Source organism: Euprymna scolopes, chromosome 22 (assembly GCF_053919585.1).
Source record: "Euprymna scolopes isolate OS-2025 chromosome 22, ASM5391958v1, whole genome shotgun sequence".
In the NCBI taxonomy this organism is placed as follows: Eukaryota; Metazoa; Mollusca; class Cephalopoda; order Sepiida; family Sepiolidae; genus Euprymna; species Euprymna scolopes.
Window position 1 is genome coordinate 113401605 of NC_136503.1, and position 21078 is coordinate 113422682.

Here is a 21078-nt window from a genome sequence, read left to right on the forward strand (position 1 = left end):
TTTTTCACCGGATATAAAAACTTCAGCTACACTGCAACAGGTACCAGTCGCAACTCTATTTTTCTCAGTATGGAAGCATTATTTACCGAGAGTCAATGTGACTTAAAGATATTACGTGCAGCAAAATAATAGCACTCAAATTGTTTTTCACAATATGGAAGAACTGTCCGACCGTTTTACCCAGCGTCTCTTCAAAATAGACAGTTCATCAGGTTAACAACACTAGTGGAAACCTCCAAGACAATATCGCCCCTTGTTTGATGGATTATTACAAGCAAGGTCCTAAGTGAGGTTTATTGACTCTTAATTACTTGTGGCAGAGTTTACCCATGCAAGTAATCAATTGTTTTATTGAATTCTCGTGATTAATACATGAGAAAATGGCAATAAAAATTTTTCTTGCAGGTCAAAAGAAAAAATTTTGCCCTTCCTTCGTTCTCCTCCTCCTCTTTCTTTCAAGCAGAAATGTGATCAAGAAGAATATATTCCTTGTGCTTAATATTCAAGACTTGATTATATGACATAATCACGTTGACATGCCAATTCTCAATAGATCACTGAAGTTAAGCGACGCTGAATCTGGTCAGTACCAGGTGGGTGACTAGATGGGACTATCAGGCACTGTATGTAGGAGAATGTCGACACCTCCCAATAAGAACTGTAAAAACCTAAGTTCATCATCTCCCCTGACCAAGATATACATGTGACTGGGGATCACTTGTGAATTAAATATTCCCTAAAATCTTCCACTTTTGAAGGAAGGCAGTTCAGCACATCTAGAGTGAATGCCGCTTTGGATACTTCATTGAAATAATCACATGATTATGTTTCGCAACACCCAACCCTCGATGTAAATATTCCTAACTAACCTGACAGGCAGCAAAATCCCACTCCTTCATTGTTGAGATCCAAGATGGCAGAAAGTTTTCTACTGTAATAGTTTCTTCCCTCAAGACTTTGGAATTCCCTCCCGGTTCCCTGCTGTACTGACATACAAAAGTTTAAATGTAATATGAACAGACATCTTGCTGCTCAACTCCTTACACAGCGTTCCTGAAGATATGGTCCCAAATAGTAGTTCCTTATGTTCAAGTGGCTATATGCCTTGTCTGGAGTAAAAAAGAGTAAAATAATAAAAATTGGGGAAATTTGAAGATTTAAATTGAAACTGCAAGTTACATACAGTTGTATAAAAGTCCACAGCAATTCTCCTGCAGCAAAAGAAGTTGCGTTAATGTCCTGAACAGTGATAAGATGTTCAAACACTGATCCAATGCCTTTCCGCAAGTCAGCATCGGATTGTTCAGTTTCACGCATTGGTAACTACAAAAGTATTTTCCGATCAAAGATTGAATCTGAAAAGAGAATAAAAATGGATATTCATGAATTTGTATTAACTTAATCATAAAGTGATGCACACGAACGCTAAAAAGCAAATGGTTCTAATTGCTTGCCCGCTTTCCTTCTCCGCTTTGTTTGAATTCGCTTTTCTCTTCATTCTCCAAAGCGAGGAAGTTTTCACAGAAACGTGAACTGAAAATATTTTCCAACCAATGAAAATCGTTTCAAGTTCCAAAAGTAACACATACATGTGAAAGTAGTAAGCTGATGCAAACTTAGAAACTCCTATAAAGCAAGGAAACTTCACAAGACACACTTGAAGGCACCCAAGATTGTCTACTCAACAGTTTCCCTCCATTCCAGGCATGGAGGAAGCAAAAAGGACTCAATGACTCACATACTAGCTTCATCAACTTGCACACATCTATACATACACTAATAACAAGATAAACCAATGCACACACATACACAATGCCATGTTGTCAAATACTCACATACGTATATTAATTACATATGCATATTATTCACTCTATAAACATACTGACATTTTTTTTTTTTTACAAAGGAGTCATCACTTATCAAGGCCCGGAGGCCACTCAAGGACAAGGGTTAATGTATACAGTGGTCAAGGGGAACATGTTGTAGCCATCATTAGTAGTGAAAATTTGGTAAATTGGATTAAGGGGACAGCTCATCAAGAATTTGTTCGTGTTAGACTTGAAGACAACCATATTGTAGTCAGTTGGAAAGCAGGAAAACGGAACAGAGTTCCACAGGTGTGCAGTTCTAAGAAAGAAGCTTTGTTCATGGAATCTACGTTTAGGTTTTGGTACAGATAAAGAGTGGGGGAAATTAGTGATAGGGTTTTCAGCAAGGCGAGTGTTTTTTGTGAAAGTCAGGATAGGGGGACCATAGATTTGGAACTCAGACGAGCACCTGCCATGAAAATAACGATAAAGCAGAGACAGGCTCGCAATGTCTCTTCTGTGGGAAAGAGGTTGCAAGGAAGAGAAAAGGGCACTCCCACTTGTGACTACTATTCACTCAACTTCTTTTAGCCAAACACACATTTGTGCTATAAACATTTGCTAACATGAAAACAACTTTGAAAGCATTATTTCACAAGTTGAATTTGAAAATTTATAAAAAACAAATAATGCTATATAATTCTTTATCAAATGATTAAAGTCATTTTTTTGTTGCTAAGTCAACTTATTCATAGAAGACTTACTTGGAGTTCATAAATTAGATCCATTGCTCTTTCTACACCCGTAAAGTCAGTTCTCTCTATTGCTTCAAGCACTTTCTCATGCCTAAGGCTATTCTCTATCTCTAAAAATTTACTGTCACTCATATATATCCAACAGTTTTTGTTTTATTGCCGTTCAACAATAAGCACACCTGGATACGACTTGCAAAATTATCAATAACTTATAACACACTCCTCCTTTGATCTTTTCTGTGATGTCCTTCCTCATTTCAGAAATATTCTAGTGATTGTTTTAATAGACATTCATGTTGGAGATAACCTAACAGGTAAAAATCTGGTGGGTTATGGTCCGATGAGTGTGATTACATCTCCTACTGATGAGACGATCACCAAAGTGATCCTACAGATCATTGAATGGTAATAAAACAAAAACTGCTGCACATTCATAACTGAAACTTGGTGGGCAAGTCAGGCATAAACTAAAATTTATTCATACCAAGTATGGTTGGATTGCAGTGAAGAGTGTGAATATTATTAGGATTGCGTGGGTGACATTTTTGATTAATCACTTTGTACATGATTACGAATCATGAGAGACAATGGATACCTCCTGTAAAAGTAGCTGTGAGTGTAATTGTGGAGTAAGGGTTGTGCAATCCCTAACCATGCATCTCCTGAATCAGCATTGCTTGATTTCAGTGACAAGAAGTCCAGGATGACCGGAAACAATGTTGAGTTAAGCAAAGAGCATATACAGCACCTACTATTCCCAAATAATCATTTATTTAGTACTGACCAGCATGTTACAGAATGGACTGATAAAATTGTCGTCCTAGAAAAGACGACATGATTCCATTTCCATTTGATGAAAACCGATTTTCTTTTTTTTGTTGCAAACCATCTACTAGTTGGCCAGTTGTGTACAAATCCCACGAGTGATAAGAGCCTTCTATCATGTCTGAAAGTGATGCAATGTTCAAGGAGTGAGATTTGAGATGTGCCACTGTACAACTCATGCTCTCTACCGGTCCAAGTTATGACAACAGGGCCATTGCCAGCATTCTCAAAATGCAAATCCAGATGGTTCAATATTGAGGGCACAGCTCAACAAAGTTTCCGACTACAGATACGGTCTTTGGTGTGGTTTCAAATGAGGGCTGTATTATGCCACCTCACAGCTTCGAAGTCAGCTTGAAAGGCAACACAAAATTGTACCTGGATGTGTTGAAGAGTGTGGTGATCCTCTGGTGCAATCAGGTGGACGCTGGCAGATTCTGAGTGTGGCTGCACGATTAAGCACCAGCTTACAAGTCCAAAGAGACCCAGGCTTGACTTCAAAAGAATTGCTATAACTTTGCATCCTTCTCTCATTGGCCCCCTCCTCCTCCCCCACCCTGAACCTGCTGGACTACTTCGTTTGGTCATACATAAAAAACATCACCAACACGACCTCCCACAACACCAAAGCCAGCCTGATCGTCGCCATCCGCTGAGTATTTGCCAAACTCCCGCCAGCACTTGTGGAAAAGGCATGCTCCCAGTTTGAAACCCATATCAAGGCAGTGATTGAGGCTGAAGGCAGCTACATTGAAATGATGTCAGATCTACCACATAATCAAGTTACCTGACTTGACTTTTTCAATAAAAGTTTTACAATAAAGCTGTAGTTTTTTTTTAGGGCGACAAATTTATCATTCCACCCTGTACATACTGACACACCAGTTTTTAGTAGATGACCCAAGTTAAGCAATGCTGTGCCTGGTAAATATGGTAAAGAATCATGTAATCCTTAAAAATATTGTAGTAATGACATAGAAAATGCTTTCCAACTCACCGTAAGAATGGCCGTGTCTGTCTGAAGTCCGTTGGGAAAATGCCAATTTTGGTATTCATTTAATTCATAAATATTTTTCTTCAAGTTATAATTCTTTAAGTTTATCTCCAAAAGAAAACGGTCAAAACATAACGACAAAGCCAAGGAATATTCCTGAAAAAAACAAAAAAGAAAAAAATTAGATGGAAATTCAATTATGGAAATCTCCAGAGAAATCCAAAGAATTGTGAAGTAAAAACGGAACTTTTAGCGATAAACATGTTTTATATACAACTAGCGGGGATACCTGGCATTGCCCGTATGTGGTGACGTGTGCGTGCGTGTGTGTGTGGGGGGGGGGGTAAATTAAAACAAAATGGAAAATAAAGAATAAGCGAACGTAATAACCATGTTTAAATATAACTTCTTTTTTTTTAAATCGGAAAAACAAAAACAAACAAAAAATAAATAGTGAACGTGATGAAAAAATTTTTTAAAAATGAACGACAAAATGGCATAAATAATCCTTTTTCAATACTAAAACTTTAAAAATCGAAAAAAAAAATATATCTGATATCTCGGCTCGAACGTGCAAGCTTCTGATCACGACGCTGCTACTATAACGACTGGTCTATGATCGCGTGAGCGAAATTAGGTCGTTTTTTTTTTAATATTTAAACTAATTCAAAAAAGAACTTTTTTGTGCACGCATGTTTGGCTAAATTATCATGAAGGAACGATTTTTTGCTACTCCTCCCTGTAAAAAAGTGCCCAGTTGAGGGTGAAGGAATTAATGTTTTTAGCCAAATTTTTTATATTTGTCGTCCAAAGGGTCGGCTTCAAAACAATACCAATCTTGTGAAAATCCGTCACCTCTGTCAAAAGTTTTAGGCAGACATACAAACATACATACATACATACATTGAAACAGATTTTTTCCCTTTATATTATAGACTAGCGGGGATCCTGGCGTTGCCCAGGTATTTTCGAGATGTAAAAGAAAAAAGTTTTGGTAGGAAGGTAGGCTCAAACCCAAAGCCTTGACACGAAAAACATCCCTGACATTTTACCCGCTCGGCCACAACAGGAGAGGAAGTGAAAACTGTTTTAATTTAACGATTAAAAAGTTAAATGACAGGTGTGTGAATTTAATAGGTCAAACATCACGCGACTTAAGTTTGGTGCTGCAAGCTAGTTCTGCGTATTTGTTTGCTGTTGGATATGACGGGTCTTTTTCCCCAGCATTGATCCTTATTGCTTTCTGGACGTCTTGGCATGAAAGGCCGAAAATGACTTCGCTTTTTTCATACCAAACCAAAGGAACACACGGCGAGTAAAAAAGAATCCCGAAAATACTATGTAAAACTCGCCGAAATTAAAGATACATGCGAGCTTGTTTCGTAAATCATAGATATTATAATCTAGACAATATATAAAAAGTTTTAAGAATGAGTGACCCCCACCGAGCGCCCCCCCCCCCGGAAAAAAAACGTTTGCCGGACATACCCAAAAAATGCACACACACACACATTTTCGCTTTTATATAATAGATGCACAACTTGAGTAAATGTTGTTGGTACCAGTTGAGGATACACCTTTGACAATCAGTCCATAGTGTCAGGCTGAGATATGGTTCTTTTCAGTTTTAGGATGTTCACCTTCTCAGAGTTTACCATCACTTTTTGAAGAATTTAATTTATTACTAATCATTAGGGACATTCCTATTGACGGATGCTTACAGAATTGTTCAAGCATTTTTTGTAGGTGAAAATGCACTTCACCTAGTGCGCTGCCTTTTCAAAAGTTCGCCTAACTTTATGTCTAACCTTCAGCAAAGAACGTAACTAAATATACAGGGCTGCAGAGTTCAGTACATTAGGATTCCGTGTCGCAGTAGTATTAGTAGTCAGAACTGGAATCGGGCCTTTCAAATTTTCAAATATAAGAATCAGAGTCAAGGTTAAACGTTTGGAATCTACAATGTTCATCTTTTATCATGTTTTTATGAATACTAGCTGTCCCAAGCCGGCTTTGCCCAGATGCAGATATTAATTGAAAAAAAAAATGATAACTAGTAAAAGAATAGTCTGTGTCTCTGTATTTAGTAGGCTTTTTATTTAGTGTAAGAAAATTTTTCCTAAAATTAAATCATCTAATTAAAAAAAAATTATTTTGTAAAATCTATTAACTGTTTTCTTTCTGGAAAAATCATTATCATTTTCGGTTTTAACATCTGTTTTACATGCTGGCTTTTAAAAATTGACTTTGAAACTAATATGTCTCTAGCAAGGTCTGTATCTGACTTCTTGAAGTGTCTTCTGAGAAGTATATCAAAACTTGACAAGGCTGAGCTAATCATTACAAACACAACTCTATTGCAAAATATGCACTTTGTCACTCGTGGTTATAAATTTATTGATGGAAAATTATTTATTTAACAACAACATCATTCTCGTTATCACATTCGCTTTAACATCTGTTTTACAAGCTGGCATATGTTGGACGGCTTTCAGAAATTGATTTACAAACTAGTCTATTTTTGGCCAGATCTTTCTATCTATCTATCTATCTAGCTTTCTCCCTTGCTCTCTCTCCCTCACTGCCTCTATTTCTCTTTTGTATAAAGTCTATGAACCAGTCACAGACTGGAAAGAATCTCTCTTGCTCTTACTCTCTCCATTTAATCTTCTCTCTCCCTCTATCTTCTCTATCTCTCTTGTGCAAGATTTATGAATCGGTTTTCTGTTTAGAAAGACTCTCTATCTTACTGTTTAATCTCTTTCTACTTCCTCCTCTACCTTTGTTACTCTCTTTTTCTCTTTATCCCTTCAGATCCTCTCTCTATTTTCTTCTTCACCCCCCCCCTCTTTCTCTGAATGTCATTAGATATCAAAATTATTCCACCCAAAAAGAGGAAATAAGCAGATTTCTGTGTTAAGAAGCCAAGGGAGATAAATATTTGTAATTTGAGTAAGCGTTAACTCCCTTATATTTTAAATATGTAATATTTATTTACAAAAAGAACATTTGCACAGACTTTTTGGAAGTGTCAAATATTGGTTACACCCAATTCTACACTTCTCCATTAATTTGATGATTAAGTTTTGAACAAGTTAAATAACGTTCGGTGAATCATGTATGGTTACTAGAAGTACAAGCTTAGAGCAAGTATCAAGTATGCAAGGAGTAGAAGGAGTATTTTAAACTATTTAATTATATTTTTATGCATATTGTTATTACTTAAACAAATCACCATGATTAATTTATAACTTTCCCTTTCAGATTATTAAAGCATCATCCGTATTTTTATGCAATATTTTCACCCATGTTGATCTGAAAACAATCGTTTTTATTCAACAGAAATGGGGTCGTCTTCCATCACGATAATGCTTTCGTCCTTACACAGTAATATTACCCAAAGATCTCCCAAAGAATTTTATTGGAATCTTGCCACATTCTTTATATTCTCCTAACCTAACTTTCCAACTTATTTCGAAGATTACAAAACCATTTAGATAGCCTTAAGTTAATTTCACGAGATTGAACATGAGTTACATTCATATTTCACATCAAAAGCTAAGGAATTTTACAAGCGAGGCGTTTATAAACTTGTTGACAGATTGAATTACGTTTAAGAGAGCAAATATCATTACAGTTATGAAAAGAGATTTTCAAAAGATAAAATTTTTTATTTTTAAGATGAAATTTGAAATCGGCAAAAACTTTGTCCCTGACCTAATAACATATACAGCAACACAGAAAATGTTTTTGGTGTTTTTAGTATTAATTACAGAGAAAATAAGTGTACATATACATGTTTTTTTGTTTTTTCGTATTCTTTAGATTACTGTTCTCATCTTTGAGGCTGTTTTTTTTGTCCGACTTGGGAATCTGCTTAACTATTTGCCATGGTGTCATGAAAGCATTATTGAAATTATTACAGAGTCGCTAAGTGCGCTGTGATTGGATGAAAAACAACCAATCACAGGCTACATTTATAGAATTTTCACCAAACCTCGCATGAGCGTTTTTTTTTTTTTTCAGTTTTTTCCTCATTTAACTTTGGAGATCCTGAGAAAAAGCTCATTCGCCTGCTAGTATCTCAATCATCCAGACAGGAAGACACATGCAAGGATTAATTCAGCACTTGTGGCACAGAAAATAAGGCTCTTTATTTTTATATTCCAGCCGAAACAAAGTCAAAGGACACATCTTCAAAGATAAGTTCTGTAAATAATAGCTATTTGCAAGACACTCTCCTCTATTTTGCTTGTTCAAAATACGAGTTTTCATTATAACATATTCATTTGTGTTGCGTCCGTTTCATATTTGCCAACGTCACAATATCTTTGTTTCCATAAATAATTAGGAAAATCGCAATAATATAGTATTATGCGGAAGATTCCAGTAATGACAGTGAATGAACGATTTTTAAGCGAGAAAAAACTTTGCACAAAACCTAATCTCATTCAATAAGCAACTGACCCCCCCCCCGCCCCCAAAAAAAGAGCAAATTTGCATCATTAGAAATAACAGTCTCTGTAGCTATTATATCAAAGCTTTCCTTCCGAGATGCCTTCCTAAAATGAAAGCTGAAGAAAATATCTATACCTTTAATGTAGTCATTACATATCACACTTGGGACCCACACGTTGTATGCAGACAGTCACAAGAAAACCAAGACAAGAAAAGAATTCAATTCTTTTCTTTGTTTCAGTGAAACAGCAAACATTTATTTACAGGTAATTTCCAGAATGCCATGTCTCTTCAAAAGTCTTCTCCTAATGTGTTTGATAAAACCTTCCCGTGTCAAACACATGGTACTCTGTTTTTGTCTAGCATGTGTATTTTCCTGTCGCTCTCAACTCGTGTAACACGTCTATTGCCATCCATCTCTAGCATCAAGGGTTCACGTTTTTCATTACTTCTAATCTTTTTTCTTCTTCCTCGCTGTGACGTCACCTCACACATGGCTCGGTCATTTGCATAGAGTGGCTGCTGCCATACGTGTATCCGCATGCTATTACATACTAGTGGATTGATCACATCCTCGAATACCAACCAGAGCATTTCAATGTCCTCTCACACACACACACATATATATATATATATATACAATATATATATACAAGGTGTGTAAGCGATTTGACAACATACACTGTTTTTTATTATAGCACAAATATCATTTTCCGTCATATTTTCTTGTAGAAAAACCTGACATTATATTTCTGAACTTTTGAGATGAGGATTGATTATCTGGATTCTTCAAACTACTGTTCTCATCTTTAATGTTTTTTTTTCGCAACGTTTTGGTGTAAACTCCAACCTTCTTCAGGTGTATATTGTCGAACTTGGCAATATGCATGGAATTGGAACTGAATCTTTTATTTAATCCACGGGGATAGTTTGCTCTCGTGCTGTCAGCCTTGACTAGATAGAAGCCCTAAGTAATTTACAATTTTGAGTGTCACCTGCACTTAGGATTAAGCCTTCGACCTCCAGAAGAGTGTAACTTACAAGTGAATTCTACCAAGTACTTTATCCACGATGCCACAGGTTCTTGCAGCTGATTTTCAATAGCAAGATATTATTATCGGTTTCTAAGAATCATTTTTTTATATATATAAAAATCTGTCCTCAAATATATTACATGCCATGTATATAAAACACACACATTATATATATATATATATATATATATATATATAAAACTCTGTGAACTGTGCACCCTTACTTGAATCTTATCTTCAATGATTGGGCGAATCTAGATTTTAAAAAAGGGATGATGGGTGAATTTATTTTTTTGTGTGTGTGTGTGTGTGTGTGTGTGTGTGTGTGAGAGAGTATAGGCATGGCTCAGTGGTTTAGGAATGAGAGTGAAAAATTGTATGTTTCGGTTTCGATTCTAGCTGATGGCACCCAAGTTATATATATATACAAGAATAAAAAAGCATTGGAAATGCAAAAGGATATAGGGATGGTATGCCAAAAAGTATACAAACAAGATAGCTATGAATGGCTAGGCACATGGAAATAGAATTGCATCCAAAGTATAGCCCTATAGCTTTTCTCCAATCTTCATTCCGTGCCATCATTACGGTTGTAAAAAGCTATAGGGCTATACTTTGGATGCAATTCTATTTCCATGTGCCTAGCCATTCATAGCTATCTTGTTTGTATACTTTTTGGCATACCATCCCTATATCCTTTTGCATTTCCAATGCTTTTTTATTCTTGTTAATTAGTATTTTTACTTACAGTCTTATTTTTAAACTTACATTCATGATAGTATTGTCTTTTTTAGGAGGCGGCTCATTGCCGCCTCCATTAGTAGCAGGTCGCTTCCTGCTGGGTTTTAGGTCTTTGGGTTTTGGGCCTTAGGAGTTGCCTCTTGGTCCTCCATCGGTTCTATATTACATAGAGAGTGCTACCGCCTCTCTGATAAAACAGTTAAAGTATTATAAAGTTCTAAAATGTTCATACCTTCACTATTAAATTTTTCTTGGTTCATTCTTTGGCGTTTTGGCAAAGATTTGGCAGTTTTTGATATTTATATTTATAATAGTTTGTGCATGAGGCAGCTTTTTTCCCCTTGGGATCCCTGTTATACCGTGCTTTTGAGTCAGCACGTGAGGCAGCCTTCTTTTTTTCTGGTTCTTTGTTATAAAGAGCATGTGAGGCAGCTTTTTTTCCCTCGGAATCCCTGTTATGCCGTGCTTTTGAGTCAGCACGTGAGGCAGCCTTCTTTTTTTCTGGTTCTTTGTTATAAAGAGCATGTGAGGCAGCTTTTTTTCCCTCGGAATCCCTGTTATACCATGCTTTTGAGTCAGCACGTGAGGCAGCCTTCTTTTTTTCTGGTTCTTTGTTATAAAGAGCACGTGAGGCAGTTTTTTCCCTCGGAATCCCTGTTATACCGTGCTTTTGAGTCAGCACGTGAGACAGCCTTCTTTGCCTCAGGATTTGCATGATACTTAATTTTTATTATTTCAGCATTTTTCTGATAGTATTCTTTTTGCTCAGATAATACCTTGACTTTGTTTTTTTCATAGTCTATATTTCTCTGAGCTTTTTTACTACGTGCTGACTTTGGCATTTTTTATTAAATGTAAACATATAACACTTATGTGTATCTTACTATAATATCACTTATCTTATAGCAAGACAACTCTCGTAGAATTGAGATACTGCCCCGTCACCAATAGTTAAAGTGTGGAACGGTATATACACCAATAGTGTAGTTGTTATCTTTATATGAAGTCCTAATCAGTGACAGTGAGAGGTTACTTGGTTAATTTATTGTAGTTTATTTTAGAAAACTTACTTGTTTTTATTAGTAGATTGTGTATAGTAGCCACAATATCTAGTTATTTTTGTGGCTAGGGCTTGGATTTTGATTCTTTTTGGTCAGCTTCCAGTGAGTTCTTAGAAGATGACTTTCTTGCAGTTTCTTTTGCGGTTAATTTAACTTATTTCCTTTGGCGTTTGGTGAGTTCTTAGAAGAACTGGTCTGATCTACTTTTCTTAGCGAGCGAAGAGATTCAGCTGCATTTAACAATGGTTGCTATAGTGTATTTTTGCGCATGCGTGAGAATTTCAAGTTTCCTCCTTATTTTTCAATAGTTTGACAGTAGTCATGTGTCTTTCTGCCAAGAGCGACAGACGTCAGTGTTAGCCGTGATCGTCTAGAGGTTAGGACCCCACGTTGTGGCCGTGCTAACCTAGGTTCGAATCCTGGTCACAGCATTGACATTTTGTACATATTTTACAGTCCAAAATCTGAAGAATTATTTATTTTTATAACATTGTTTTTTGACGTCGTACTTGCTCATAGGTTACTCTTATAACAATTTTGATCAACTGAGATAAAGATTTCGTGGTTTCATTAACGCTGGTGGGTTACTGTTTAAAGAAAAAACCTTAACGTTCACCTCAAATATTCAGCGTCCAAGAAATATAGGCCACTGGCAAACTGGAACGTCTGTGAGCATCCGGTGTATTATTTGGAGCTGTCCCTTTTGAGAGAAGTTCCGTGTTCGAAGTGGTCTGTCTACATTGGGTATATAGTGTTTAAAACTTGTTATTACACGTAATCTTATTTAATTATGGAGTTAGCTAAAAAGCGATGGGTCACTGCACTTCTCCGTGTAAAGAGCAGTCGATTGATGCTTGAACTGTTGTCAGAGACCGTTCGTACACCGAGATACATCGTCTCAAAAGAAAGAAGAAAGCAGAAGAAGAAAGAAGAAAGAAGAACAATTGGCCATTTTTGTACCCTTTTTTTTTTGCTCTCTTTTGACATTTTAACCGACGTTCTGACACTCGCTGGATTCGTAAGATGCTTCTCTGTAAGAATATGTGCTTTTTGAAACTTATAAGTTGATTTTAGTTGAGATTTGGATAGTTTTGTTTTGTAGGCGTATATAGGCGTGTACGGGCCATCCCTATATAGAGAGTGCTACCGCCTCTCTGATAACTTGCTCGCTCTTTGTTAATAAACAAAGCGATTAGAGTATTGTACAAGTGGTGGACGGATGTTTGTTTAAATAGACATTTAGCGAGATTATTTATGGGCGCCGCTCCGGTGGGTCAATCGGTAGAAATGCTGACTGTCAACGCGAGGGTTCTAGGTTCAATCTTCGGCTTGGGAGAGGTGCTAATCAAGCGCCACTGATGAGTTGTGATACAACGAAACAGGACTGTATGTCGATGACTACAAATATTTTAAGCCCCACTCTTTGGGTAGAGCACTGTCGTAAGTAATCTCACCCGTTACTTAATTGGACGAAAAATGCGACATTCGCTTTTTGTTTATAAACAAAGTGGTTAGAGCAGTGTACAAGTTGTGGATGGATGTTTGTTTAAATAGACATTTAGCGAGATTATTTATGGGCGCTGCTCCCATGGGTCGATTGGTAGAACTGCTGTCAACGCGATGGTTCTAGGTTCAATCCTCAGCTTGGGAGAGATGCTAGTTCAGCGGCACTGATGAGTTGTGATACGACGTAACAGGACTGTATGTCGATGACTACAAATATATATATATATATATTAGTTTGGATCTCACTACTATATAATAGGTTTGATATAATAATTAATAGAGAACTGTCTCTATAATAATAAATATGTAATATGCATGAATTAAAATATCATATTTAAGTGCATCTTACAGCCGGGCAATATGAGGCAGCTTGCTAGTATATATATATATATATATATATATATATATATATATATATATATATATATATTGACTTAATGAAGGTTCATCTTAATTTTAAAGGTCATGTTTGTTACTCCTATTAAGGAGCTATCCACACTCCTCATCAGAAAAGTCTAAAATAAACTCGGTGGTGGAACCAGTTTAGCCGCTGATGATCTGTCCCTGTGATAGGCAGTATTGGGTTATGTGGTACCAGTAGAGCAAAGTTGCCTGACCACAAAGTATAGGATAATTTGGTAGTAATAACACAAATATGTTGAATATCAAAAGACTTCCCCTCTCCCCAAACACCTGCCTGAAATTATTCTCTACTAAAGACAGTATAATTACATAAATATAGTACATAAATCTAAGACAATGGCAGAATTGTTAGAAAATAGCCCCCAGACCGTAGTGGAATGGGGCCATAAATGGATTGTAATATTCAATGCTAGTAAAACTAAGCTGTTCCCCTTTAACAATTACAAGACGCCTCTCCAACCCCCTATATCCATGACAAATAGCACCCTACCTGAGAATTCTACCTTCAACCTCCTCGGCCTAACATTTGTGAGCAATATGAACTGGAACAAATACATAGAGGACATTCCTGCAAAGAAGGTGGGTTCCCTGTATCGAGCTAGAAGACTACTCATGCCTGGTAGTATCTGTACTTCTACAAGGCCACCATTTGCCCATGCATGTAGTATTGTTGCCACATCTGGGCTGGTGTATCTATCACTAGTCATTCCCTCTTAGATAAAGTCCAAAAAAGAATTGTCAATCTAATCAGTCCCACTTTATCAACTAAGCTCCAGCCCCTGTCCCATCACCGCAATGTTGCATCACTGTGCCTGTTTTACAAATATTTTAATGGAATGTGTTCTGATGAACTTGTTTCACTTGTATCCCCTCGACGTACATATCCTCAACAAACCCGCTTAGCAATAAGATTTCACCCCTTCACTGTTGTTGTCCCTAAATGCCAGAAAGGTTTCTATTCTAATAGTTTTTTTCCTCGAACAGCTAGATTTTGGAATTCCTTTCCTGCTGCCTGCTTCCCTGGCTGTACTGATATGCAGAAGTTTAAATGTAACATAAATATCTTGTTGGTCTTTCCTAGATAGGGTCCAAAATAGTAGCCGCTTACATCCAAATGGCGATATGCTTTGTAAAAAAAAAAAATTCATGAGATCTACTTTTTGTTTTTTTCTCTTATACATTTCCATTATTGGGCGGTGATGCTGACTGTTCATACATATGATTCAGATGATGATGTAAAACGTTCTGTCATTTTCAAATGCCAGGTTCCATGCAATAAATGTCATTGATACAGTTTTAACGAATTTAATTATATTTTTAGAGGGAGTCTTCTGACATTTTTTTTCTTTTTTTTTTTTTCACTTGGGAGTCACCACTTTTCAAAACCCAAAAGCCACTCGAGGATAAGAGTTAATGAATGTAAGGTAGTAATCGCTAATGGTGTAAATTGGATAGAATTTGATTATTTATGGGGATGGCTCAACTTGTTTACATTGGATTTAAAGGCAACCATGTTGTATTCAATTAGAAAACAGGCCACCGGAACAGTGTTCCAAATGCGGGCAGTTCTGGGAAAGAAGCTTTGTTCAGGGAATCTGCGTCTAGATTGAGGCACAGATAGAGAGTGGGGGAGACCATATGTAGTGGTTGTAGGTAGTCGAGTGTTTTCTGTAAAAGTTTAGCAAAAGTTTGTGGCAGAGTGATCCAACCATTTCTCCAGCGATTTTGGCAACAGATTTGATGTATATATTCCATTTCAGATCAAGAGTGAAGGTCAGTCTCAGAAATTTGCCAAGACATGGAGCTTTCCTAAGATGAGAGTCATTCATCTGATGAGGATCAGAGCGATTATCATGAAAAGAGTGAAGATTCATTTTCGATGCATTACATTAACCAGCCACCTTTTTCCTCATTGCACTACATTCTCAAGATCAGAAGAGAGAGAATCAGAAAGATCTTGATCATTGCTGGCTTTTGAAGTGTTGCCATAGATTGTTGCGTTGTCTGCATAAATGTCTATGAATGATCTAAGAATGTGATTTGGGAGATCATTAATGAAGATCAACTTTAATATAATCAGTTTCTGATTTCTGTCTATCAACGACTACTCCCAGGGATTTGTTCCCAGGCGGTCCCCACTAGATTATCGTGTCCGGCGTTAGTTCTTTTGGGTTTTCTTCGAGGAAGCATCTCTCTTGCTTCCTTGGTCTGCTTGCCCCCCTTTTTTGGGGCGACTGTCTCTTTTTTGGATTTTTTGCAGGTTTTAGGGTTCTCTTTTCGGGCTGACCGAGCTACGTAGGGTGTGCTTGCGGGTCAAACCTAACGGAATCACCCTCTAGCTCAAATCGGTGGGTCTAGCTCCGGAAAGAGGACGAGGAAGAGGAGGGTAGATGGTGCAGGCTCCAGCACAGCAATGCCTAGCCTTGGGTTCGGTTCTCAGAGGGGGCCTTCGCGGTCAAATCTGAGTGCTGGATCAGCCACTCCCTGCAGTCCGGGCTCCGCTACTCCACCTAGCCTGGGTTCTGCCGCCTGTGACACGGTCGTCGGAACAGGCCCCATAAAGAGCCATGCCCTTAAGGCCAGTACGAGTGCTGCTCCCCCCCCCCGCACTCTAGAAGCAGAGTTTAGAGCATTAGGCTACTCTGATAGTTTTGATGCCGTCCCCAGCAGCAGTAGGGCTAGACCAGCTGGGAGAGGTGATCTGGCTTGGTGGGAGAGACCCAGGGCTTCAACTGCCAGCCCCGCCGACCCAGAGGAGGAGCGTACTCCCGGGGCGGGGATTGAAACATTCGGGTTCGCTCGAATTCTCACATTTGAGTACCACCGATCCGGATCAGGCAATCAAGAATGCGGTGCCCGACGACTGGGAGCAGGCTGTCAATGATATCATCAGCCTTGACATAGAGCTGTCGCAGACCCTGAAGAGGGATATAGAGCTGAGCAGCAGCGGCAGCAGCAGCAGCAACTATGACAGTTGCGATGATGATATTAAGAACAGGAAATCAGCCCAGGCGGGAGTTAGACGATCGAGCTCCAAGAGGAGGAAGGCGGGGGCCACTCACCCTGAACACAAGAGTGAGGCAGTTGGTGCCACTGTGACGTCACCAACCGAGAAGCCTTCTGATTGGCCGGCATTTCCGGGCACCCAGGAATCCCTGGATAACACGATTCCTCCCGGACAACGAACGCCGCCACTGTCTAGTAGGACACCCCTAAACATGCCGGTACGACCGGCAACACAAGAAAGAAACTGGGGGCCCCAGTCTCAGTTGGCACCTGAGGACGCCAGTTACACTACACAACGTATAAGGATCTGACGGTAGGCAACATCATCAAGCCATTGCTAACTACAGTAGCGAGACTAGAGAGAAGGATGGTATCTCTAGTCACCATTGACATGAAGAAGAAATCGCTGACTGGGGTCTCGAGGGAAGTAATGGCTCAGATGCTGGGGGAGCTTAATATCCCAGCAACGTACATCTGTAGAAGAGCATACAGGATGTGGGATCTTCTTTTGCCCATGGAGGAAGACACAGTGAGATTGACTGACTTTGGGTGGGGCCATTTGCACTTCAAGCCAGAGTATCTGAATAAGAGACACACCAACGTCTCCATTCTTGGCGTCCCTTGTTACATCGACTCAAAGCAGCTCGGGACTGTGATGAGCCAGTATGGGGACGTCGAAGCCGTGTTGCCAGTACGTAATCTATTATTGGGGGACTACAAACTAAAAATGAGAGTGGACCATGCCGGCTTTGATAAAATCCCCGCTTTACTCAGATGCGAAACCTGGACAATGAGCGTCATTGTTGAAGGTCGGCGGCCAAGCTGTTGGCATTGCTTGAAGCAGGGGCATATGATGAAGGAATGCCCCAAAAGATTTCCTACGGGCGCCCCTGCTTCCACTGAAACAACCGGAACAACTGATGCAGTGGCATTTCGGCAGTTGGAGGTGTTTCGCGGGGGTTTGGAACGGTTAGTTCTAGTGTGTGATTGGAATGCCATCCTTGATCCCAGGGTAGATAAGGTGGGCGGAACTAGCGGGACGGATGGGTGTGACACCAGCCTCTCTGATCTGATGGCTTTGTGCGATCTGGTCGACAGGTTTCGGATGGATCATCCGGGGTGGGAGATGTGGACATGGCTCTCTAATAGGCCCTCTGGCCCGAGTACCTACTTGGATCAGTTGCTAGTCAGAAGAAGCACCCTTGATTATACTACCTGTCCCACGTTCCACTGGTTAGGTCACTCTGACCACAAACTACTTGTGGTTTGGATTAACTTAGATAAGAAGCACAAACTGACCGGGTACTGGAAGTTGAACACCTCGTTATTGAAGATGGCCGACTTCAGGGAAAAGCTGGTCGATCATATCAAGAAGGGGATAGTGGGGGGGGTGTAACCAGGAATAAGTGGTGGGTTAGTGCCAAAGCTAGCATTAGAGACTTCTCTGTTAAGTACGGCCAACGCCTCGCACTAAATAAGGCCAAGACAGAGAAGCGTCTAGAAGATAGGTTGGCCCGGGCGGTGGCGGGGGGGGGGCACCCTAGGGATAGACCTAGTTAAGGGGGACCTGAACCTCTCAGCTAGCGAGCGGTATCAGGCCCAGATAACTAGGGCTAGGCTATGTAAGATGTCTAACGAAGCCGTGAATATAGACGCTTCAGAGCATAGAGCTTCATTTGAGCGCAAATCAGTAACTACATCAGAGAAATCTAAAGCCCGGAAGGGCGCTCGTTAGTATCATCTCAGGAGATTTGCGAGTGGTTTCGGGTTCACTTCAAGGATCACTTCGCACGGCTGTCCAGGAGTTTGACAACTATTTAACTGGCTCGCCCCGCCTGGAGGCGGCCCAAGCAGCTAGTTGTGATGGTCGGGTTGCAGAGTGTGAGGTCGTTGCTGCGTTGAAGCAGGTTGGCTACAACAAATCACCCGGACTCGATGGTCTGCCCTATGAATTGTACTTGAAGCTGTTGCACATATTCTTTCTCATTCTGATGAATGTGTTTAACCACTGGTTTGACACGGGATCCATCCTGAGTCAGGTTACCAAGGGAGTGGTCACGCTTCTTCAAAAGAAGGACGGGTGTGTTGGGGGGCTAGATTACTATAGGCCCATCATGCTCTTAAATGCGGATGTTAAAATTTTGGCCAGAGTTCTTGCGAATCATTTTCAGGTCGGTATCACCGACTTGGTCGAACCGGATCAGAATTATGCTGTAAAGGGGAGATTGATTCAAAACAATCTGCACTTGATCCGCACGATCATAGAAAACTTAGAAGACGACACCGAAGCTGTGCTGAGCAATTTGGATCAGTCCAAGGCATTCGACAGGGTGGACCATCGCTTCTTGGGATCTGTATTGGAGGCTAGCGGTTTTGGGCCTGACTTCCGCAGATAGATCTCCATTCTGTATGCTTGGCCGACGTCAGTCGTGCAGGTAAACGGGGTGCGGTTGGTGCTGTTCGCTGTTTCCCCGGTCGGTGCGCCAAGGGTGCCCATTGCCTCCCCTGTTATATGTCCTCGCGTTTGAACCTCTCCCGCACAAGCTGAAGACTGGGGAGACTGGACTGGCCCTACGTGGTATTGAATTGCCTGGCAGTGCGCGGGCCAGGGTATCCACGTTTGCCGATGATGTCACCATGTGCGTGTCAAGCAATCATGACATTTTTGCGGTGATTAAGGCACTCAAGCGGTACGAACAAGTCACAGGAGCAGTTGTCAATCTTAGCAAGTCCATCGGCCTGAGGTTGGCTGCCTGGCAGGGCTCTTTAGCCCTGCTGGGCTCTTTCAGCTGGACAGACGGCCTAGTTCGCATACTTGGAGTTTGGTTCGGACTGGGCCTCCAGCTCGACAAAAACTGGTCAGAGGTACAGGCAAAGGTCGGAGCATCAGCGAGGACTTGGCTTTGGAGGGGGTTGTCCCTAAAAGGTAGAGCGGAGGCGTGTGCTACATACGTCTTTCCACTCATCCTTTATTACAAGCTGGCTGCACTTCCCCTGCCTGCGGTTCGTCTTGCGGCTTTGACCCGGTTGCTCTTTTCCCCTTTGTGGAATGGGTGGCAGCCACTGGTCCGTAGACAAGTCTGTACTCAACATCTGATTGATGGGGCTTGGGGATGCTAGATTTGATTAGCCACAAACGTGCTGAGAGGCTGGCGTTCCTGAGTAGAACTCTGGTAGAAGAATCTGTGTGGGGCCTTGTTGTCGGTAGAGCTTTTCCTGACCTCATCCCCGATCACTCGGTCGAAAGTAGACGCAAGCCGAGAAAGCAGCCGCGGTTCTACGACGAATGCCAAGAGGCGCTCAGAGTGTTGCCGGGGTCCAGTGACCTTGCCCGGCCTAGAAGGGCACTTTACAGGAAGTTAGTGGAGGGGACCGCGTCGAACCAACTAGGGGAGTGGCTGCGGCTGTCGGATGGGGAGGTGCACTCTCTGTGGAATTGGGCGCCAGGCCGGGGTTACTTCAACAATTCTGAGTTTTCTCTTATCTGGCGATTGGTTAGGAACGCGCTTGTCCTTAATGGCAGGCGTCACAAGTACAACAATGAAATTGACCCAAATTGTCCTCGGTGCGACGAGGATCATGAGGAAACTGTGGAACATGCTTTTTTCGAGAATACTGGGCGTATGTCAGCAAGGTCACGGCTCAGATCGTTCCCGACTGGGTGACATGCCTGGATTTAGCATCTGTAGTCTACAACGCAGATCTGCTGTGGCCTAGGGAGGAACGAATGGTGTTCCTAGTGATCTTAGGCGTAGCTAGACTAGTTGTGTGGACATCACGCATAGAGATAGGGCGAGGGGGGGGGATCCAATCTCTCATTACTATCTGATTTCGTATTTTAAACATCAACTTAAAATCAAAATCAGATGTGATAGAAGGAGACTATCCGACTAGGTATTCAGTCGTAGGTGGATACACACCGCTAGTTTGTACGCGTTCACACGAAACAGGCTCAAATACATGTTCCCTGCCTAGGCATGGCACATGCCGACTATAAGAACAAACAAGAAAATCCCACGATGGTGAATCAGTCCCTTAGCTAGTTGGTATGAATGAATCTTATGGCCCCATTATTTATTTTTCAGGTGTTAGAATACCTCCAAGAAGCCCGCACCCAATAATTTATTTTTGACCCTGTCCATCCCCACAGTACACATCTTGGAGGTCACCCAACATCCCCACAAACCCTACCCATTTGTTTTGTCCGTAGACTGCCCACTCCCACTTAGGAAATGGCTCCCTTGTTTTCAGTAGTGAACTGGAAAACAGGAAGCATTTCGGAATTAGATTAGGAAGGGAGGGTTCCTGCTAACACATCATCATTAGCATTTTATTTGGTTTCTTTATTTTGTAGTATTGTTATTTTTCTTTATTTTTGGGTGTTTTAAGGCTTCCCCCCCCCCCATCAATCATCCTCATATATCATACACATCACAACTTCATCATTTCATATATCATACACATCAC

The 21078-nt window shown here is 40.4% G+C and overlaps 1 protein-coding gene across 2 annotated transcripts in view; it reads right to left on the reverse strand.

Moving 5' to 3' along the window:
* The window catches only part of LOC145243663 (cilia- and flagella-associated protein 54-like), a 449435-nt gene that overhangs the window by 421583 nt on the left and 6774 nt on the right, over positions 1 to 21078 (reverse strand). For both annotated transcript variants that reach the window (XR_013862929.1, XM_080106712.1), the window contains exons 3-4: positions 4386 to 4538; positions 1184 to 1355 (exon numbers count right to left, since the gene is read on the reverse strand). Coding sequence is in view for 1 of the 2 variants with exons in the window: in XM_080106712.1 (XP_079962838.1) it covers positions 1184 to 1355; positions 4386 to 4538 (325 nt within the window). In the remaining variant the exon portion in view is untranslated. The remainder of the gene's footprint in view (positions 1 to 1183; positions 1356 to 4385; positions 4539 to 21078) is intronic.